At 42.0% G+C, this 20,336-nt stretch overlaps 1 protein-coding gene across 1 annotated transcript; it reads right to left on the bottom strand.

The window, feature by feature from the left end:
- Positions 1–244: 244 nt before the first annotated feature.
- LOC133900324 (uncharacterized) lies at positions 245–1,370 on the bottom strand. Its single transcript, XM_062341452.1, has one exon. It carries the CDS (start codon positions 1,027–1,029, stop codon positions 547–549), a length of 483 nt encoding a protein of 160 aa, XP_062197436.1. The 5' UTR covers positions 1,030–1,370; the 3' UTR covers positions 245–546.
- Between the last annotated feature and the right edge of the window lie 18,966 nt (positions 1,371–20,336).

The following is a 20,336-nucleotide window of genomic DNA, read 5'->3' as shown; positions in this document are numbered from 1 at the left end:
GTGTACAAATTAAGAAAAAACTATATCTAAATTTTAGAGAACTTATCATAGTTACGTGTATATATTAGTTTATTAAAAATTTTATTGAAAAATAATAAACTTCTTAATAGATGCACTAAAAATACATATAACATTACCGAAACAATTGACTCGCTCCTGCTCCGCCGGATGCCCCATAACAACTAAAATAATAATAAATCAGCCAAGCCGGAGCAGATGGAGATAGACCTCAATTATCATTGCGAATTTCATGGACGCGCACAACTTCATTAAGAACGGGAGAAGATTGCGCAACATGAAGAAACAAACGCACGGAATCAAGCAGGGCACAGACTGCACGATCGATGGGAGCAACGAAGAAGCACTTGGAATTGCATCATTGCGACTTGCATAGCATCCCTATTTAACAAGCTAGCTCACCTACATCTTCTCGATTGCCACATTCCCCATTCCTGTACCAAAACCTTCTCCGGCCAGAACAAGATGAGCAAAAGCAGCAGCACCAGCTCGGTTCCTATCTAGATTCACGGAATGCAGGGAATCCCGTCACTTGGCGGCGTAATTGGGTATCTCGTAGATTTGGTGGATCCTCCAAATGTCGTCGTCGAAGGCAACCTCGGCGTCACCCCCACGACCGCCGAGGCAACGGAAGTCCTCCTCCACGAAGGGGAACCACCCGAGCAGCTTCTCCTCCTCCACGCCCCATGTCCACCACGACCCGTTGCTGATGCCGCCGTCGAGGTCCCACTCCACGGTGTGGGCGTCCGCCTCCCCCTCCCCGATGCTGCACACGTCCGGCACGGTGGGCGCCGTCTCCGCCCCGGGAGACGCAGCGGCTGCAGCGTCACCAGCCGCGGTGGCAGCGGCCGCGACCGCTGCGCCACGAACCGTCGCGGTGGGTTTCTTGGCCGCGCCCTTGGGCTGCCTCGGCTGCTTGGCCCGGCGCTGGGGCTTGGGGTTGTGGTTCGCGGCGGCGGCGTCCTGCGGCTCCTGGACCACCTTGGGTTGCTGCGCTCTGGTTCGCTTCATGGTGCGGTGGCGGTGCTCTGCTTCACGGAGGCGGAGTGCTCTGCTCTGGAGTCACGGCTCGGCGGCGAGAGTGAGGAGTGTGCGGGAGCGGGGCTGCGAGGCATTTGGGCGTGCGCCTTTTGTAGTAGAAGAAGGCGGGGTGGGGGCTCCGGGCCTCCGGCTCGCGCGAGCCTTGGATTGGGAGGTGTGCGGCGCGGCGACGCAAGTCGGCTCGTGGGTCGTGACTGGTTCAGTGGTTTGGGTCCAAGTGCCACCCAGTATTTTAATATCTATGTACGTACATGGGCGCATGATGAGTGAAGAACAAGTACGAGTACTAGTTGTCGGCGTAGTACCGTATCTTGTTACAAAAGCGGTTAGGGACTATTTAAGGGCCGACATGGCGTGGCCGTGTGTCGGCAAAACCGGGATTAATTGCATACAGATGGAGCTCTCACTGACCTCAGGTGGCAGCTGTATTCTATGCAAGCGGCGCACGGCACGGCAGCCAATCTGCCACCCTGCCAGGAGCAGCAGATTTGGGGGCGGGCAGTTGCGTCGGGTCGGAGCATTTTTCTTTGCCTTTTCTCGCGGCGTCGCAACTTGACCTGTACCTGCCGGCCCAACACCGCTAGCCTTGGTCGGCCGGCTGCTCCTCGTTCGGCTGATCCCCGCCGCGACGCAGCGCGTGTGCTCGTCCACGCTAAGCTGTCCGCCACAATGGCTGGCGGGCGTCGGTAGTCCTGGAAGTGGAGGACGATATCGCTACCGTTTTCCGGCGTGAATGCTGACGCTGATGTCGCTGTGGAATCTCCTACGCCCTCGTCCTCTGATTTTGCGATATCTTTTGCCGGTCCGTTTCGATGCTACTGTCACAATCGCCGGTGGACGGTGGTAGTGATGCCAACTTGACAGGATGTAATCCATCCTATCCACGTGCGGCGGCGATCCCTTAGCATTGACGATCCTGCTTGCCGGTCAGATAAACAAGTCACCGGCGTTGGATTACGGATCAGGGAAGCGGGTTGGCCCAGAAACTCGGATCGTGCGCTCGTGCCGGCGCCGACCATACAAGCTGGCGAGTTCGGAAGCTGGGCCGATCCATGTCAATAGCATACGACTTGTAGCCTATCTGAGCAGATTGAGTTGAGCCCCATATGTACAGAGCCCAGTCATCTCTTAAAAATATCCCCATTGGGCCCACGAAAGCTACGATATCTTCGGCTCATGGGCCTCGAGATCTTTGGTTTCCAGAAGAGAACGACACGTGTGGCGCCCAATGACTAAGCAAAGGCAACGTAACACGAACTAGTGGACGATCTTATTCTATCCGTCACGCCTGCCGCTGTGCCTTTCTCGTGGCAAAAATACTCGAGCACAAGATCAAATCGATGCAGATAGATACCTCCATGATCGATGTAAAACAAACGTGCGAACGCGCGCACAACAAAAAAGAAAAGAAAAGGAAAAAAAAAGGGCAAGGGCGCCTCGTTCCAATCCAATGATCGGCGGGTGCACTCAACAGCCGGATCACCCACGAGCGGCACGTTTCGGTGTCTGAACGGCGGACAGTGTCCTTGTCACGTCATGTGATTTGGTGCCCCCAGACATTCCCGGTCGCACAGCAAAGCTTTGTTCGGCACTGCCTGCCTGTCTCAATGCTGCTGCTCTCTCCTAACTTTTGCTCGCAACTTGTTGTTTGTGATGAAGACCTGGTTTTTCGTAAAGCATAAACAAAAATGCTAAACCTGGTTGCCGTCGTCGTGTCACGAGCGACTGAGCAACGTACCAGTTGCTTGCTCAAGGCTGAACAGAGAGAGACGCAGGGTGGGTGTGGAGTGGGAAGGGTTGGTCTACCGGCTCCTCTCAATTAACTTGGTCTAAAAAAATAAACTCGCATGTACTAATTCTTCTTCTGGATGGGTCTCTTGTTCTTCTCTGAAGAAGGTAGACGTTTGCATCCGGAGTCAGGTCAGGCCGATCAGATCGGCGTTGCGCGACTTGTGCGCCCATGAGTTACTCGAGTAGCTTGTTGATTGACGCTGACACTGCTGCTTTACAGCTACGCTGAAGATATCGCAAACGTCAATCAGTGCAAGGCGTCTATCCCATATGTAGGGATGCAGTTCGTAGTTCCCTGCAGATATGTCTCAGTTAAAAAGAAGAATGGGAAGAGTAAGGAGTGCCTTTTTTACAGGTACGCGCTAGATTTCATTGTCGATAACTCGCGATGCCCAGATTTGTGTCATATTCAGACGGTGTAAACAACCAGGACCCATGAATAAATTGATGAGAAACCGCCATGGAAAGGTTTTCCGGTGCTTTTCCGAAAAAGAAAAAAGAAAGTGAGCAACGCATTATTTTTCCTCCTTTTCTACCGGGTTAAACCTTACGTATTTGCCTTTCCTATTGTTATCCCTGTCATGTTGGCGGATGATCAACACGTATGCTCGGGACCAAGAACAAAGCAGCCAGTTCCCTAGAAAAAGCAAAAGCCAGTACCCGTACTAAATAAAGGAATGATCCAGAGCTAGCCCAGAGAACTTCACGAGGAACAAAGCGCAAATCCTGCGTAGCTGCTGCATCTTTTGATGCAACCGCGCGGCATCTCCGTTTCTTTTCCCGTTTTCCGAGCTTCCTAGTCCTGATCCAGAGCAGAAGGAAATAGTAGTAGAAGCAGATGGACCATACAGTAACCAGTGTGAGATTGAAATGCAGACACCGACAGTGACATGATGTTGAAGATAAGTTTTGTCGTATACAGTGTTTATGGTATCGGCCCGTATCTCCTGTAAGATAAACAATATCTTTATAAGATAAATAGTATCTTGTCCAGATAAATAATATTCTCGATGAGTGAATAGTACCTAACCAGATGAACAATATCTCAAACCAGTGAACAATAGCCTCGATCAGTAAACAATAGCCACAACCACGATCAGGTGATACGGATAGATGTTCGGATCGAAAACATAGTTGAATCGAAAAAGGCCAAACTGCAATAAAGGATACTCGGGTAGATATATAGGAATTTACGTGATTGAATAGGAAAGATGTGTTAGTTATAAAAAGTTTGAACTCGTATGTTATAGCCGATTATATCTGTGAGTCTTGTTTAGTTTAAATTAGGAGTCTTAAGCATGTACGACTAAGACATGACACCCTTTAAATATAAGAGAGTTATGGTCAATTGAAATATCCAACAATCGATCAAATACCAATATGCATCTACTATTTTTCTACTAGCTCATGTAGTCATGTTTCTTCTTCTTCCTCCTTCTCCTGCTACTTGTTCTTGATTTTGACGATCAAGGACAAGCCACCGGCTAACCGTTCCCTAATGGGTTACTCCCAGGTGCGATTTGCTGACGAAGATCTGTCACCGTAGCGCCAGACTAGGTTTCTCATGTACTGCTCGCCGGGTTAGTTATCCTTTTCCGATTTACACGTAAATCGGTTGCTTGTCGCCATGAAAGCGCAATAGTTATCTCTATTGCTGAACGCCCTGCACGTGGTGCTAAAGATTGCACACAAGGTGCTCGTGTGTTGGCGCGAGGATCTATATTTTTGTGCCAACACATTTTAACGACTCCGTTGGGGAATCGATTTCTTCAGCCATGGGAGAATATGGACTCGAGATCAACTCCAACAACTTCAATACACCATCTATCTACGCCAAGCTCGAGTTATAATTTGCAAATACATTAAATAGATCTGTTAATATTGTTATGCCTGCGTTCTCTAATCATGTAAGTATTATGCAAAGACTATATAGTAGTAATGACATGTAATATTCCATGTTAAATAATGCAAGTACTCCGAATTTTAATGTTGGTAGCATGCATCAAGAATTTGTACCTCTTAATTTATCAGCAATATTTGCATCACCTAATGTATCACAAACTAGCATACCGATGAACAACCATTACGGCCGAATGAATATAATAGGTTTGGCTAATCATTATGAACCATCACATGTTAATAATTTTTATAGTGCACGATAAGAAATTGGACCTCTGTATTCATCAACAAGGGTTTCACCATTTATGATTACACAACAAGCTATGCCGATGAATGAAATGTATGGCTACAGTAATGTTGATCATTCGATCAATTATATTGAATCACCATATGCTATATCATGTCATTATAACAAAGGTTACACCCTATACTTTTTCAGCACCATATGCAACACCTAATGCGTATAATTCGGCTCTATACGCCACTGATGATTATGATCAAATAGATGAGAATTCAGCAAATATACATGTACCTTCATACAAACACTGTAGCACATAGTGTATCTCCCATACTACCCTAAAATTCTAGTATTCCTGGCAAATTATTGCTGGAAACTAATTTCAGTGTTCCCCAATAAGATATATCATATGTATAGTCCATAATGTCATATTCTTGTGATACTCTAAAGCCACATATTTTCAGCCCAGAACAATAAACTGATTCCACGTCTACACAGCTTATAGCCGAGCAGCATACAAAGTCTAAAAATATTAGGGGGCAATGTGATATTGAAAAAGAACAAAGGCCAACCCCCGTTGAATGGTCGGACACAATTGAGGCTATAGTGTTGCCACTTGAATTCCACGCTAAAACAACTAGCGATCAATTTGATGTGAGAAAAGGAATTCGAAATTCATCGTATGGGGTGTCAAATTCAAGCTCAAAGGAACATAGATCTAAAACAATTGATGAACAGTTTAAGGAAGAATATAGCACAACTAAAGTTCCTTTAGTGCTATCAAAGATTCCATCCATTCATGCCATGCTAAAAGATGTATGATCTGAAATTACATTATCTGTTTCCCAATATGATATTATAGATTACATGCTTTATGATTCTAAATGATTAGGTAAAGAGGATAATTTAAGCGAACAATTAGGTTCAAATATAAATATCAAAAAGCCGACTACTATTGCATACAAACAATTGGATAGTGAAGAAGAAAAAATGTTAGTAGCTATTAAGAAAAAAGAAATACCCTTGTTGCTTGAAATCAAACCTTGCATAGAGTGTAGGAATGTTAATAATTAAATTAATAAAATGTTGCAAGGGGAATCTGAAATAGAACTTGATAATGCAATATCTGTATATAGGAGACTATATTCTGATTATGATAATGTGGTTCCATACCCACGGGATTTTAAAGTGCTAGAGCTTGCAAAATTCATAACTAAGGATAATAGAACCGCTGTAGTATATGAGAAGGCCGGCAATAGTGATATATTAAAGTTTGAATTATTCTTATCATCTTTGCTAGGCATTGTATTTATATGGATTATTTTACTTCTTCTAAACTCAGTCTATATTTGATCTCAAATGGGGCATATGTTTTGTGACTATTTCGGGTTTAGAGATACAAGACCGAGGCTGAAATTTTAAGAGACCAGTATTAATGTAATAGAAAATAACTCTAAGATATCGAACAAGATGAGTACAAGTAAATGTGTAGCTGAGTGGGTTAAGATTAAATCTGAACCATTTGTTTATTTAGCTTTGAAACCATCTCCGCAAAAGAATTGGCTAAGAAAGAAAAGGTATACATTTGATTTTACCAAGTGTGATCATATTTTTGATATTTTATTGCAAAAAAACATATCAGATTATCTGATCATCATGTTATACCTTTATGTGAAGAGTTGAAAAGGCATTCATGTTGCAAGTGGCATAATTTGTTTACTCAAAGTACTAATGATTGCAATGTGTTTCGTTGAAAAATACAATTGGCTGTTAATGAAGGTCGATTGAAGTTTGCAATTCATCTAGAGATAGGGGGCATAGAGTAGAACAATCTCTCCCTATAAGTATGCTGAATTGTGAAGATAAGCAGGTGTGGATTCGATCAAAACAGGCTGATGCAACCAAAGGCAAGAAAGTGACAATGACTAGCAAGATTCATAATGATAGAACTAGTAAAGCCAACAATATTGTAGGTAAAAATAAGAAGATGGTTTGTGTCCCTAAAGTTAGTCAAAATATTAAAGCTAAGGTTAATGCTCAAGCATCAACTGCTAGAGTTGTACCAAATGCAAAGTCGAAGGGGACATTCAAACAACTTCTGGTTAAGTATGAGAGGGAGAAAGATAGCCCAAGTACTACTGGTTAGTTTGGTAATTTTAAGCAACAGATATCACCTCTAAAACATTAGTTTGTTGGTCGGGATCGGCGATGGGAAGGTTTCCATACAGTATCACCGTATCCTCCTTTTGGGCCATCAATGCCCATGCTGTGGGGGCCTCTTCCTATAATATTTCATCCTTGTCTGCCAGGAGGCTGGTATGGTCCATGGACACCACCTCCGATGCTATTTGAGTCATTCTATCCAGGGTGGACAACACCTTGGCCATTAATGTTTGATAGACTATCTCATCCTAGAGATGACCGTTTTGATCAAGGGAATTGGTCCAGAGATCAAAGGAAGAGGAAAGTGAGCAAGAAAGTTTATCGTGTTAAAAGGGATGGTAACAAGGATAAAAGTTCAGATTTGAGAAGCTGACTATTATACCTAAGGAGCTGATAAGTTTGAATTCACTTGAAGGAGCTATGTCGGTAATTGATAAACATGCACATGCTTCATGTGATCAAGCCAAATACATATCTGGTTCAGGCTCCTGCATTAGTATGCAACAAGGAAAAGCAACACATAGAAGAAGAATTATTCATGTCAAGCTTTGCAAAAAGGAAAGATCCAGCAACTCAATGGTAAATGATGCAGTCGAATGCGTGTGTTCCAGTTCAAGTTCAAAGCAAAAAAGTGAGAAGGTAGCTGATGTGACTAACTGAAAGCATGACCTTGATGTGGTTAATTACAAGAAGAAGATGTGGGTTCCTAAAAGTAGCACACAAGTTCAGACTAAGGGTAGTGTTCAAGCATCCATTGCTAGAACTACATAGGAGGCAAATTTGAAGGCGAAGGGATCTAGAAAACAACCACAAAATCACAGCTTTGCACATGATCATCAAAACCATTAACAGTCACATCATCTATGTTCATTACTTGTTCCACCGATGTCCTCATTGTCGAAACTATACCCAGGTATGTTTGGTTATTCTCTATGGTTTTGGTGTGATCCTTGGATGTCGTTTCATGAATCTTTACAGTTTAGTCAGGAATTTCCAAGGCAAGGTACATAGGATCGACTGTTACAGCCACATTAGAAACAATATTAAGAGAACATAAGATATATGGTCTATGTTTATTTATTATCGCCCTAAGAGTATACATAACCGGCACATCATTTATCATCGTCCTAAGTGATGGCTGGAAATAGATAATAAGTTGTTCATAATTATTGCGCATGAAAGTGTTCTTCAGTACTCAAGCTTTACCAAAGAAACAGGGGGGGTGTTGATGACAAGATTTGACATCTATAGTGGTCATTACAGGGATCAGCCATCCGACCAGATGAACAGTACCTCCGACTAGATGAACAATACCCCCGACTAGTGAATAGTACCCGCAACCACGACTAGGTGATACAGATAGATGTTCGGATCGAAAACGTAGTCAAATCAAAGAAGGCCGAACTGTAATAAAGGATACTCGGGTAGATATATGAGAATTTACGTAGTTGAATAGAAAAGATATGTTAGTTATAGACAGTTTGGACTCATATGTGTTATAGCTGAATCATATTTGTAAGTTTTGTTCGGTTTGAATTGAGAGTCTTAATCATGTACGGCTAAGACATACCGCCCTTTAATATAAAAGGATCATGGCCGATTGAAATATACAATAATCGATCAAATACCAATATGCATCTGCTATTCTTCTAGCTAGCTCCTATAGTCATGTTGCTCCTTCTTCCTACTCATGTTGCTACTTGTTCTTGATCTCGATGACCAAGGACAAGCCATCGGCTGACCATGCCCTGAAGGGTTCCCGAGTGCAATTTGCTGACGAAGATCCATCACCGTAGTGTTAGACTAGGTTTTCCAGGTGTTGTTCATCGAGTTAGTTATCATTTGCCGGTTTACTCGTAAATTGGTTGCTTATTGCCGTGAAAACGCAATAGTTATCTCCGTTGCTGAATACGCTACACGTGATACTACGGATTACATATGAGGTGCTCATGTGTTAACGTGATGATCCATATTTTTGTACCAACACGTGATTGAAGGCAGGCAGAGCCGCTTGATTCGCTAGAGCAACTAGCCTACTAATACTATATTGCAAAGAATTGTTCCAGAAGAGCTATACCTAACCTAGGTGCATCAGAATTCAGAGGTTGGGAAAACCGAAGGAAACTGGACTGGTAATGCCCCTTTTCTTTCTTGTGTTCTGCCAGGAAGTTTAAATTGCAGAGAAGGTCCAATTAGTTTCCAAAGTTGATTTATAATACTGAAAGAAATGCCATGCTGGGAGACAAGTGGCAAAAATTCAAGGCCATGGTTCTGGAACTAGAGCTGGGCTTTCTATCCAGTTCAGATTCCTATCGTATGGATGGGCAGTTGGTCACCAACAACATTTTCTACGCACTAGACGGCATAGCTTCAGGAAGTTATCTTTCGTGATTGACATATACAAATAAAGATATGGTCTTGTTGATTGAACGCTAATGTTAGCTTGATTTTACATCAAAGGGAACGCCTAAAGCCAAAAGGAATTTTAAAAGACTAGAGGACCAAGCCAAGGTAGTGGCAGATGGCTACCACTCAAGTTCAGGTCTAAGCTGCAAGGCAACTTTCATTGCTGAAACTGAACATATCGTGCTGACTCTATTGCTTTTGGCGTCAAAAATCGAGGGAAACGGTCGGATAATGCATCAACAGCAAAGAGTGGTAGACATCAAATCCCTGATTAGTTTATTAAAATCAGTGGGAAATGGTGCTAGAATTGTTTGTCCATGATTAAGGGGAAGAGAGGGCCCAGATCATATTATGTGTTAGGTCAACAGCATAAGTTGGCAGCAGTTGCCCAAAATCTCCGGTCTGGTCTGTCTTACACTTCCACACACGCGAGTGCTCTAGTCCACTCCATGATCTAGCACAGCAGCACTACCAACTCTCCTCCTGTCAACAATTCATTTAGAAAAAAAAATGCCTTTTCGTATGAACATAGATCACGGAAAAAACAGGAGTCAGAAAAGAAAAAAATAGGCGAGCTCCAGTTATCATGGTTGGAAAGTTCATATTTGGTTGCTTCATTTTTCATTTTCATCACAGAGACATAATATTGTTCGGCCGAACTGAAATTAGTAACCTACCATCAACTTCGAACTATTAATGTCCTTTTTGGAAAGAAAAAAAATATTGTGCATAGCAATCAAATAACAGGATAGATTCGTCAACATGTTGATTACGCCAACACAAAGATCATTCAAATGGACTTACATTTAAGCATACCTACTTCGATTCCAAATGTAAGTTGTTATAGATTTTTGTCGTTATTTCGTAAATGTAAGTTGTTATAGGACTTCTAGGTACTTTGTCTGCCACTTTTTTCACTTATACCCCATGGCAATTAAATGATATCTCTTTCATGAATAAATGAGAAATCTTTTCCAGTGTATAACAATTATAGTGCAACGACCTAGATTTGCACGAATCTAAAACAACATACATTTAAAATCAAAGTAAGTACGTTCTAGTTTTTTTACTCTTTTTGTGTTCCAGATATGCTATTTCTATGTGACGACAATTTAAATGAAAAGCTTAAATTGTTTCAATATTATTTTTCAGGCGTTGTTTGATTATATAATTCTTGTAATCGTTGTCTCGCAACTTACAAGGGTCAGTTCATCTAATTCCTTAATTACTTTGTTTAGAGCTTGATACCCAAAATAGTAACTCAAGATATGTTACATTATGTAGCCGCATTTGTTAAAACAAGGGATGCAAGTGGGTAGTTTTAGATCACTACTTAGTTTCTTTTTTATTAACTTAATTAGGTGAGAGCGAATCTTTAGTTCATTTTTTGAGTTTTAGATCGATCCAATGATCTAAAACTACAAAACTTGCATCCTAGTTAAAACTGGCTTAACTAGCCCGCAGATAAGTGTGGTCATGACTCCACTATAGTATATGTTGGATCAGATTCCATTTTAAAGGAAATATATGTGGCCCAAAAGATCAAGATTAAACTATCAAAGTGCAAGTAAAACAAGTACTAAGTGAAGTAGAAAGTTTTCCATAGATCGTTCAATATTACAATAAGGACCTCATGTTCAGCAATTTCTACCAACACAACTAAAATTCATTGGTGATATCATTAGCAAAAGTCTTACACAACGAGGGAACCTAAACCCTATAATATAGAATTGTCGTAGATGACAGCGATGGCCTCTATTGCTCTCTTGAGAAGCCACTCGAGATTGATATTGTGGCAACCCACTCAAATTAACCCATTGCGGTTAAAACAACACATTTTTCTTGTCCTTTACATTGGTGGCATTCGTAAAACCTAATTAGCACTTTCACTTACTAATTGTCGACAATTTGATATCATACCTTTTAATTTATATTTTCATTTCAAAGGTTGTTTTTTTCAGCAATGATGTAATAATTAAGTGGGTCGTGTGCATTGAACAATGCAGAGACCGAAAACTATTTCCTTTATCTAAAACAATTGTCGACAATTTGTCAACCGTCAATTTAATGAATTTGTTGAAGAAATAGAGGATACTTTGAGTAGAAGAATAAAAAAACATACACGGATTTTTATACAGGTTTGGACTACCGAGAGAATAACAACTATATGTCTTGTTTGACTTGTATTGATTGTGCCTGTTACAAAGTGGTATGCAACTAGCCTAAATGAATCTAAACCTAGTCGGTGACTTCTTACTCAATTTCTATTGGCTTGATTGGGCTTCTAATAACTTGTGTTGACTTGTCTTCCGCAGGGCCCCCTAGCTCTGTATTTATATGGGGTGTCGTATGTCCTCCGAAGTCCTCCTTCCTATTTTTGGAGATAAACCTTCCCGGTTATGGAACATCTTGAAGTCTTAAAGATAAAGATATGCTCTGAGAATTGCGAAAAACCCTGGGATGCTCAGATATGGTAATTATCTATTATTCATCATCAAGCCCCCTCATCAGTATGTTAAATAAAGATTCGACGGATCAAGTATATGGCCAGCAAAGATAAGCTTTTTGTCCAGCTATGCCATCGAGTAGAACTCGGGTCCCTGATTAGGGTGAAGCATCTAACCAGGTTATCCGGTCTCTCAGATCACCTATTCAGGATTCTGAACGCTTTTGAGTTCTCAACCGAGTCCTTGAGAAGGTGTTCTATCCAAGTATATTTTCTACTTGGCCCATAAATATCATCTTGTCCTTGCAAAGGTACGAGAAAGACAAGACTCGTCGCTGGCTAGGCTCGAAAGTTGAACTGTCGCAATGGAATTTTTGCATAATGGTGAAAATATTCCGTCACGAGCACAAAAGAGTTATTGTACCATTTTTTCGATTGTACCCTGTGCACTGAAAAATCCAGTAGATAAACAGGTGCACTGGCGACCACCTTTTTGTCTATGTGAGCTAGATGAAAAGACGTAGTCTTGATGATCACGTGTCGCTTAGGCATTCGTGGCTCATAATGTGGATGCGCCCAAAATTAATGTTTAGGAGACCAGGTGATGCGTGTCTTGACCTGTTGGGCTATATAAACCCCTGAGTGCTAGAGCTTGGCTGCATCAGACCTAAACTCATTCATGGAACCTTCTCCTTCGCCTGAATACACTCTTCATTTACTAACTATTCCCCTGTAGCGAAAATGACCCAATTAGTCCATGATTGTGATTTTGGTGATTAATAACAACATAGTCAATGGGGCTAACCTGTTTGTCAAGAATATATGTTAGTAGGTCTCATGGATACAATACATCAAGAAGCCACCACAGCCGGGACAAAGTTTGATTGAATTGCAAAAAGTCCCGGAGAAATTGTTCTCATCGGAAGGTTCGATGTTGGAAGAATTGCACTCACCGGAGCATTATATCCAAAGGCAGTTTGCCTCACTGGATGATCCAGTGATAAAGAATATACACGCTGGAGCAATTATGTCAGAAGGGGTTTGAGTGGATTGTACTCACTGGAAGGTCCAGTGATCAAGACAGTGCACACCAGAGGCTTCATCGGAGCATTTAACAGAGTATGTGGAAAACCCAGAAAAGAAGATAGTGCACACTGGAGGCTTCACTGGAGCATTTAACACAGTGTGTGAAAAACCCAGAAAATAAGAAGTTTTACACACTGGAAGGTTTGGTGATGAAGCCAGTGCACACCGGAGTATTTTGTGCAAAGAATAAGTTTGGCGCGATCTAGCTCAGGATAAGTCACCAGATAGTCCGATGATGAAGAGAATGTATACACTAGAGTATCCGGTGTTCATAATAACTCTAAATGGAGTTTCAACTGAGTTTCTCAAAATGTACACACCGGATGGTCTGGTGCTTGTACCTCTGTTAACGCCGGATCATTCGATGTTCATAGAATATTTGAGCCGTTGGGATAACGGCTAGTCCGCGAGGTTAAGGCTATAAATACCCCTCTACTCATTCATTTGGAGCAGCTAGAGTCCAGAGAAACCCTTGTACATCTAAGAAGACATCCAAGCCATCCAAAAGCATAAAGTGTTTATTCAAGGCAATTAAGCACACTATTAACATGTGATTAGTGCGTATAGGCATAGAGAGAAGAGTTGCTAAGTGCTGCAATTTAGAGTGTGGATCAAGAAGTGATCCAAAATTGTACCTCTTGCTACGCCGGCACCTTGAAGTCTTTGTGACTCACCGATAACTTGTTGACCCTCCAACTTGGTGTGGAGTGGTGACAAGGGGATTGTGCGGGGACGCGGAGGCCCTTGTCCTTGTGACTATAGCTCCGAAGTGAAGACGGCGTACAAGTGACCGGAAAAGAGGTTAGTGGTGAGACGTCACCTTGGTGGCTCATCGTGCTTGAGGTCTTGGCTTGGTGACTTGGTATCTCAAGAGCCGTGACCAGAAGAGACTTGGCGACCGGGAGCATATCCCTTGTGGAGCTCCAACGTGGACTAGGGGTGATTTGTGTGCCACCGATATCACGGGGATAAAAATCTCTTGTGCCGAATTTATCTTTCTACCTCATTTACATTTTCACATTTACTTACTTGCAATTTACCTTGCAATTCTCTTAAGCGGTAGAGTAGACACACTAGATAAGCCTAGAGCATTTTTAGATAGAAATTGAGATAGGCTTATCTTGTGAATGTTTTGGAGCCAATAGTTTTTAAGTGTCTTAATTCACCCCTCCCCCCCTCTTAGGACGTCCTCAATTCCCTTCATCCCCATTATCCCATGAGTACTCACCCCTTACTACGTTGTTGTCTCCAACCGAATCTGGTTCTATGGTGGAGGTTATCGACATTTGCTCCGACGAGGAGGCTGAAGAGGGGGTGAGTACTCATGGTGTCCCTGTTAAAGACGGCAAACCCTTGGTGTCTCCAGTCCAAGATGAGATGGACTGAAGCCTTCTGGAGGCGGAAATAGAGGAGGAAGAAGTGGCGGCTAAGGTGAAGAAGAGAGGGGGATACAACAATGTCTCCGTTAAAGATGGCAAGACGACATCCACTTCATCCTCTCTGTCCTCTTGTTATTCTGGTAAGGACAACAGGAGGGATTAGTCGGAGCAACGACACCGACGATGAGGGTGGAGAGCCTACCAAACCCAGTAGAGATGTTGATGATTCGGCGATAACACCAGCGAGTTCAGCAAGGGGCCAGAACATTGACAACCTATCCTCTCCATTAGCATCGGTGGTTGGAGAGAAACAAGGAAGACTCTCCTACTTGTAATCCTATTTCCCTTAGCCTATATGTAAAAGGTCTCAAAAATTTGTTAAATGAAAGTTTCATATTTCTACTATAATGCATGTGTATGATTGTATATCTTCTTGTGAATACAAAGAAAATTTATATAAGTGTACAACCTTTGTTTCTTCCAAATAGGTTAGGGAGCTTTCGGGGTTTCTTATCGGAATGTTCATCATGAGCACCTTAGGTCAGAATCCAAGTGAAAAACATCTTAGCTCTGAGGCACCCCGGCGACACGATAAGGTTTACTGCGGTTCCTAAAGATATTTTTTCCCTTCTCGTCAGAAATAGCGTGTATGACAAGTTTTGTAGTCCTAGTGTACATGAAGCACCTAACTGGTTATCGGGGAAGGATTCTCGGATTGGTAGTCTTAGAATTTCGAGTGCGTGTATGGGCGTAAGTGCTCGAATAGGGGCTTATCTCAGTTTTTTTAAGGCATCGTTTCAAAATAGGGAAAAAACATATATTGATAATATGACAACTAATATTTACAAAATATATCCTAAATACTTACACATAAAACTAGTGAAGCTAGTTGATATTCCAAGATTTTTTTAGGACTTGACCATCCTCCATAGTTAACCTATATGATCCTGGTTGGTTAGATTCAACCACCCTATATGGACCTTTTGTGAGACCCGTCCAAATCGCAATTGGACACGTCATTTGACACGTTGAATGCTAACACCCATCTAAAAACATCAATTATAGCTAATATTCGATTAAAACCAGAGCAATTCTGGTAGTCCCGATATATGCTCATAAAGTCCAAGATCACAACATATATCATTTACAACATAGTTTCATCACAAGATATCTATAGGGTGTGAAGACTTAACTTATACTACATACCTTGTTCACGATTTCAATTTCTACTTATTATCAGAGTTTTCATACGCAGCGGTAAGTTTTTAACAACAAAAGATCAGTGGTGCCATAGCCAAAAAGGCTCCACCGAGATTAGCTCAGACATTTCTCCCCTACTCCTGCCCATTGTCAACATCGACAAAATAGAAATATACATACAGTAGTATGTCGTTACCTGCATAACTTAAGGGCAGCACCTTGAGTATGAAGGTACTAGCAGGATTTATATAATATGGTTATATACTATCACGACTCTAAGGTTAATGCATATGGATGAATAGCAAGGAAATGCCACAAACTTAAGTTGACCTAGTGAAAAGCACTTGATATAATATAGTTACATGAAGCAACTAATATTAATCAACAATAAACAAAACCTCCAAGAATATAAACTTGCTCAACTCCAATAAGCATCAGCATATGCTTCTCCTAAAAACCCACATATTTTCATTTCCCCAAACTGAACGAAATTCTATGATTGATGTCCAGTGTACATTAAACGTGCTCATGATTGAGAGCACGGTAATTCAATTTGATCTTACACCTTGCAGAGAAGTACTTATTTACCCACACAATATGAGACCATTCGACTTGTACAACTGATCTTGTTGCACAAGAGGGTACCCGTGACAACCTTTCTCATAAACTCCAACCAGTTGGAGCATGTGTCTCTCAGTGCGGAGGTCAACTAGGTCCACTCCCAGAGCAACCTAGATACCTCTACAAGACCGCTAGCTCACAACATAGTAGACATTCAGGCCAAAGGGTCACAACAACATAAGGTATTAGACTCATCTTTACCATATTCGGATATGTGTTTATTATGAAAAAGTGCTTAATCCAACGACACCAACAATCGGTTTAATAGATGCAAACGGTCTATGGCACATGGGTCTCCTCTCCCGAACTGCCCCTGATACTAGCCATATCTTGTCTCAATTTTTTCCAACTCACAAGCAGCTTATGGGACCCGAGTCTCCTGTCTTGAACTACCCTTAACACTGCCCACATCTCATCTCAATCTCACCAACTCATGATCCTAACTTGTTATTCCTTTGAAACAGTAATTGAGAGTCTAGTAACTCACGAACGACGATTGCATCCGTCGCTCGACTTCTACTGAGGACCTATGCAAAGGCTATGCATTTACCACATAACTTTTAAATTAGACCATGATACATTTATACACGGGCTATAAGGATCAGGATTAACAACTTTGTCAAGGTAGGGACTATGCAACAAAAAGGATGTACTCATATTTCCGACATCGACTCCCTAAAACATGCATCTTGGACTTATAGCAATATGTAGCAATTTGATCAGCAATTCACCAAAATATAAGAGATATGTGATAGATGCTTGCATGGTGCTTCCTGTTCTTCACTCACGAATTCCACTAGTTCATCTTCAGTTTCAAGCACACGACTCCCAGATACGTCATTTTTAAAATAAAAGAACAATGCATCACAATGAGTATGGGTGACATGCAATGAAAGATGCTCCACAATGCATGAAAAAAGTGGAGATGCAATGCATTATGTCATAAATATACGGCATCAATAATTTTCTTAATTTGGGTTTGTGAGGAAACATCCAAATAATATTCTAATAAATCACCAGGATGATCATTATTCATAATCACAACCTCGATGATTAAACATAATATCATCCCAGTAGTCCCGGCACGTGTTTTATACCCAAGATCGGAACACATGCCTTCCAACATCTAGCATCACAACATAGCTTAAGAAAGAGCAAGTAATTAACATTTATATTACAAGTCTTTAACATGCAACCATTTCCAACAATTTACATCAAAACGCAACAACATCTACGCAGCGGAAACATAAACCTATATAACAAAAAAAGAGTGGAGCCACCTGCCCTTAGGCTCCACCCCAAAAACACGACCTCCGAGAGTAGGATGCACTACTCTTGCCCGTCACCCTAATCAGCAGGCACGAGTAGCCAAACACCGGCTCTTCCTCACCAGCAGCATTGAAAACGCAGGCATGAGTATGAAGGTACTCGTAAGACTTAAACCATATAGAGCACATATACATAGCTCGACTCCAAGGATTATGCATTGAGCCATTAGCAAGGAAAAACCACATGGTTAAGTTAAACATAAGCGATAGCAATCTAGACATATGTGTGTGAGCAACTAACTTAACAAACAACAACATAAATCTACCCTGCCATAACCAACTGAACATAAATAACTGGAATCATTATGAACATACATGTAACAAAGACCAACTCAACTATCTCCCATATATCCAACCATCAAACACAAGCGAAAACTCTACGACTGATGCAGATGGACAAAAGCATGCTCATGACCGAGAGCGCGGCATTTCGAAATATTTTTACACCCTGCAGGGGATACTCCTGGACCTACACGACTTGAGAACCATATGGCTTGCATGACCACACAAATCCATACAAGGGGGTACTCATGTCAACCTTTCCCAATAAACCCCAACCATTTGGATCATGCATCGCTCGATGCGGAAGTACTAGAACTACTCCCGGAGCAAACTAGCACCTCTTACAAGCCCACCCGCTCACACCGTCGATGTTCAAGCCCAAATGATCACAGCTACAGAGGTATTCGGCTCGCCATACCATTAGATCGGCATGTGGTGAGTAAGGTAAGTGCTAAAGATGACTACACCATCGATCGGTGCTTAAACGATGCAAATGATCTACAGTGTCTGGGTTCCTCTCCCGGCTTGCCCCCAGGACTTTCCTCCGGAGCAGATAACACCTCTAGCACCGCCCACATCTCGTCTCATACTCACCACTCATCCAACCATCATCAACAACCCATCAAGGTTAAAATTATTGTGAACAACAATTAAACCTATAGCTCGCGAACGATAGAACATTCCACCGCTCGACTTCTATTGGTAACCTATGCCTTGCTAAGCATTTAAGTCAAAATTGTACTTAGATGACAACATGCTCTCAAGGCTACAAGGATGCGAGTAAACAATATCTCAAAGTGGAGCTAATGCAACCAACATAGGATCTACCCATTTATACCCGACACCGACTCGCTAATCATGCAATATTCGTAAGCATAATTTATCAACTTTAAACTTCATTCAATTGAACAAGGGTGCAATATGCTTAGTTGCTTGCCTTGCTACTCAGGTGGTTGTCTATAGTTACCCACGCAACACTCGCAGAAATCCGGAAGATTGGAGTCGTCTTCGACCACGATCATCTCCCGCTCCGGCTCCTTGTTCACTAAACAAAAATGTGTGCAATGATGAGCATGAATGAATGCAACAAGGTATGCCACAATGCTTAGACATGCGAACCAATGCAACACTAAATGATCTAAACGAAATATGGAAACTAACAGTCCTGGAGTATCTGGGTTGGTTCGGAGTATCCGGGTTCAGACCCTCCGGGTGAACCTCCAGAAGAAGCGCTCGGTTACTGCATTTTTGCTTATCTGACACGGAGTATCCGGATGAATCCGGAATATCTGGGTTCCAGAGCCTCCGTGCCACCCTCCGGTGAGGGTGCTCGGTTGGCCACTATTCTAGCTTAACCCGGAACCTCCAGGCTGGTCCGGACTATCCGGGCTGGTCCGGACACTCCAGGTGAGGCTCTCATTTATCCGTTAACACAATTACCCGGAGTCTCCAGGATTACTCGGATTATCCAGGTGATGTAGACTTGGGTTCTTCCATAACTTTTTCTCGGTCAATTTGACTCACTTTACAAATATGTGCTACACAAACCCTAACCAATTTTAAACAAAATAATTCAAAGGACAATTTTTGCTGAACCCGGAGTATCCGGGTGAGGTCGGAATATACAGGTCAGCCCAGAAAACTGCTCTCGAGTGGATTTTTGGTCGATTCGAGTTGCGATCTCCAAGCCTAAAGGGAACATGTTAGGGATAGTCCAAGGGTCCTGGAACTTACTCATCAACTAGCAACACGACTCTAGAGCTCATATTTGTCCAAAACTCCATTTTTGCTACAAAAAGCTCAAGAACTTCAACATCTTCGAGAACTACTCAATTCCTCCACAAAAACGAAAATGAATTGGATAGATGAGAAGCTCATGAGCTAGAGAATGCAATGGTACCACATGCATACCTTAAATCTTTCTCTTGTGGGCGGATTTGAGGGAGCAATGGAGAGAGCTTGAAAGGGGAGTGAGAGGGAGTTGCTGCCCTTGCTAGCTTGATTGAGCACGTGAGGGAGGGAGTGGGAGCAGGTGGGCACGGTGGGGCTTCTGGTGGGCGCAGCCAAGTGAGAGGGAGAGAGAGGTAAGGTGTGGGATCGTCCAGTGGGTCACACGTATAAGAGAAAAAGGTCTGCTTTAACTGTGAATTCTATTCTTTTCTCTCCCCAAATTCTTTCTCTCATCCAATTGACCCAAAATGAATTGCTCTAATATGCCAAAATAATTCCCCTCGAATTTAATTATGATGCTAATGACACATGATTAAGCTTAATCGTGCGATTACAGAATTTGGGATGTGACAAGGTTATTGTTTATCATTTAATGATGTTCCTGGATTAATTAAACTTAAATCAAAGATTAATCCTACACAAAAAAAGTTAATTATGTTTAACATGAGGGTGCTTATTTTAATAAATAGGGCAAAATACAACAAGAT

The sequence above is a fragment of the Phragmites australis genome, chromosome 1 (genome assembly GCF_958298935.1).
Source record: "Phragmites australis chromosome 1, lpPhrAust1.1, whole genome shotgun sequence".
Taxonomy (NCBI): domain Eukaryota; kingdom Viridiplantae; phylum Streptophyta; class Magnoliopsida; order Poales; family Poaceae; genus Phragmites; species Phragmites australis.
This window is presented reverse-complemented; position numbering and strand designations above follow the sequence as displayed.

What these genes read in the sequence shown, in the direction of transcription:
- LOC133900324 (XM_062341452.1), bottom strand. Translation starts at nt 1,029, where the DNA reads ATGAAGCGAACCAGAGCGCAGCAACCCAAGGTGGTCCAGGAGCCGCAG.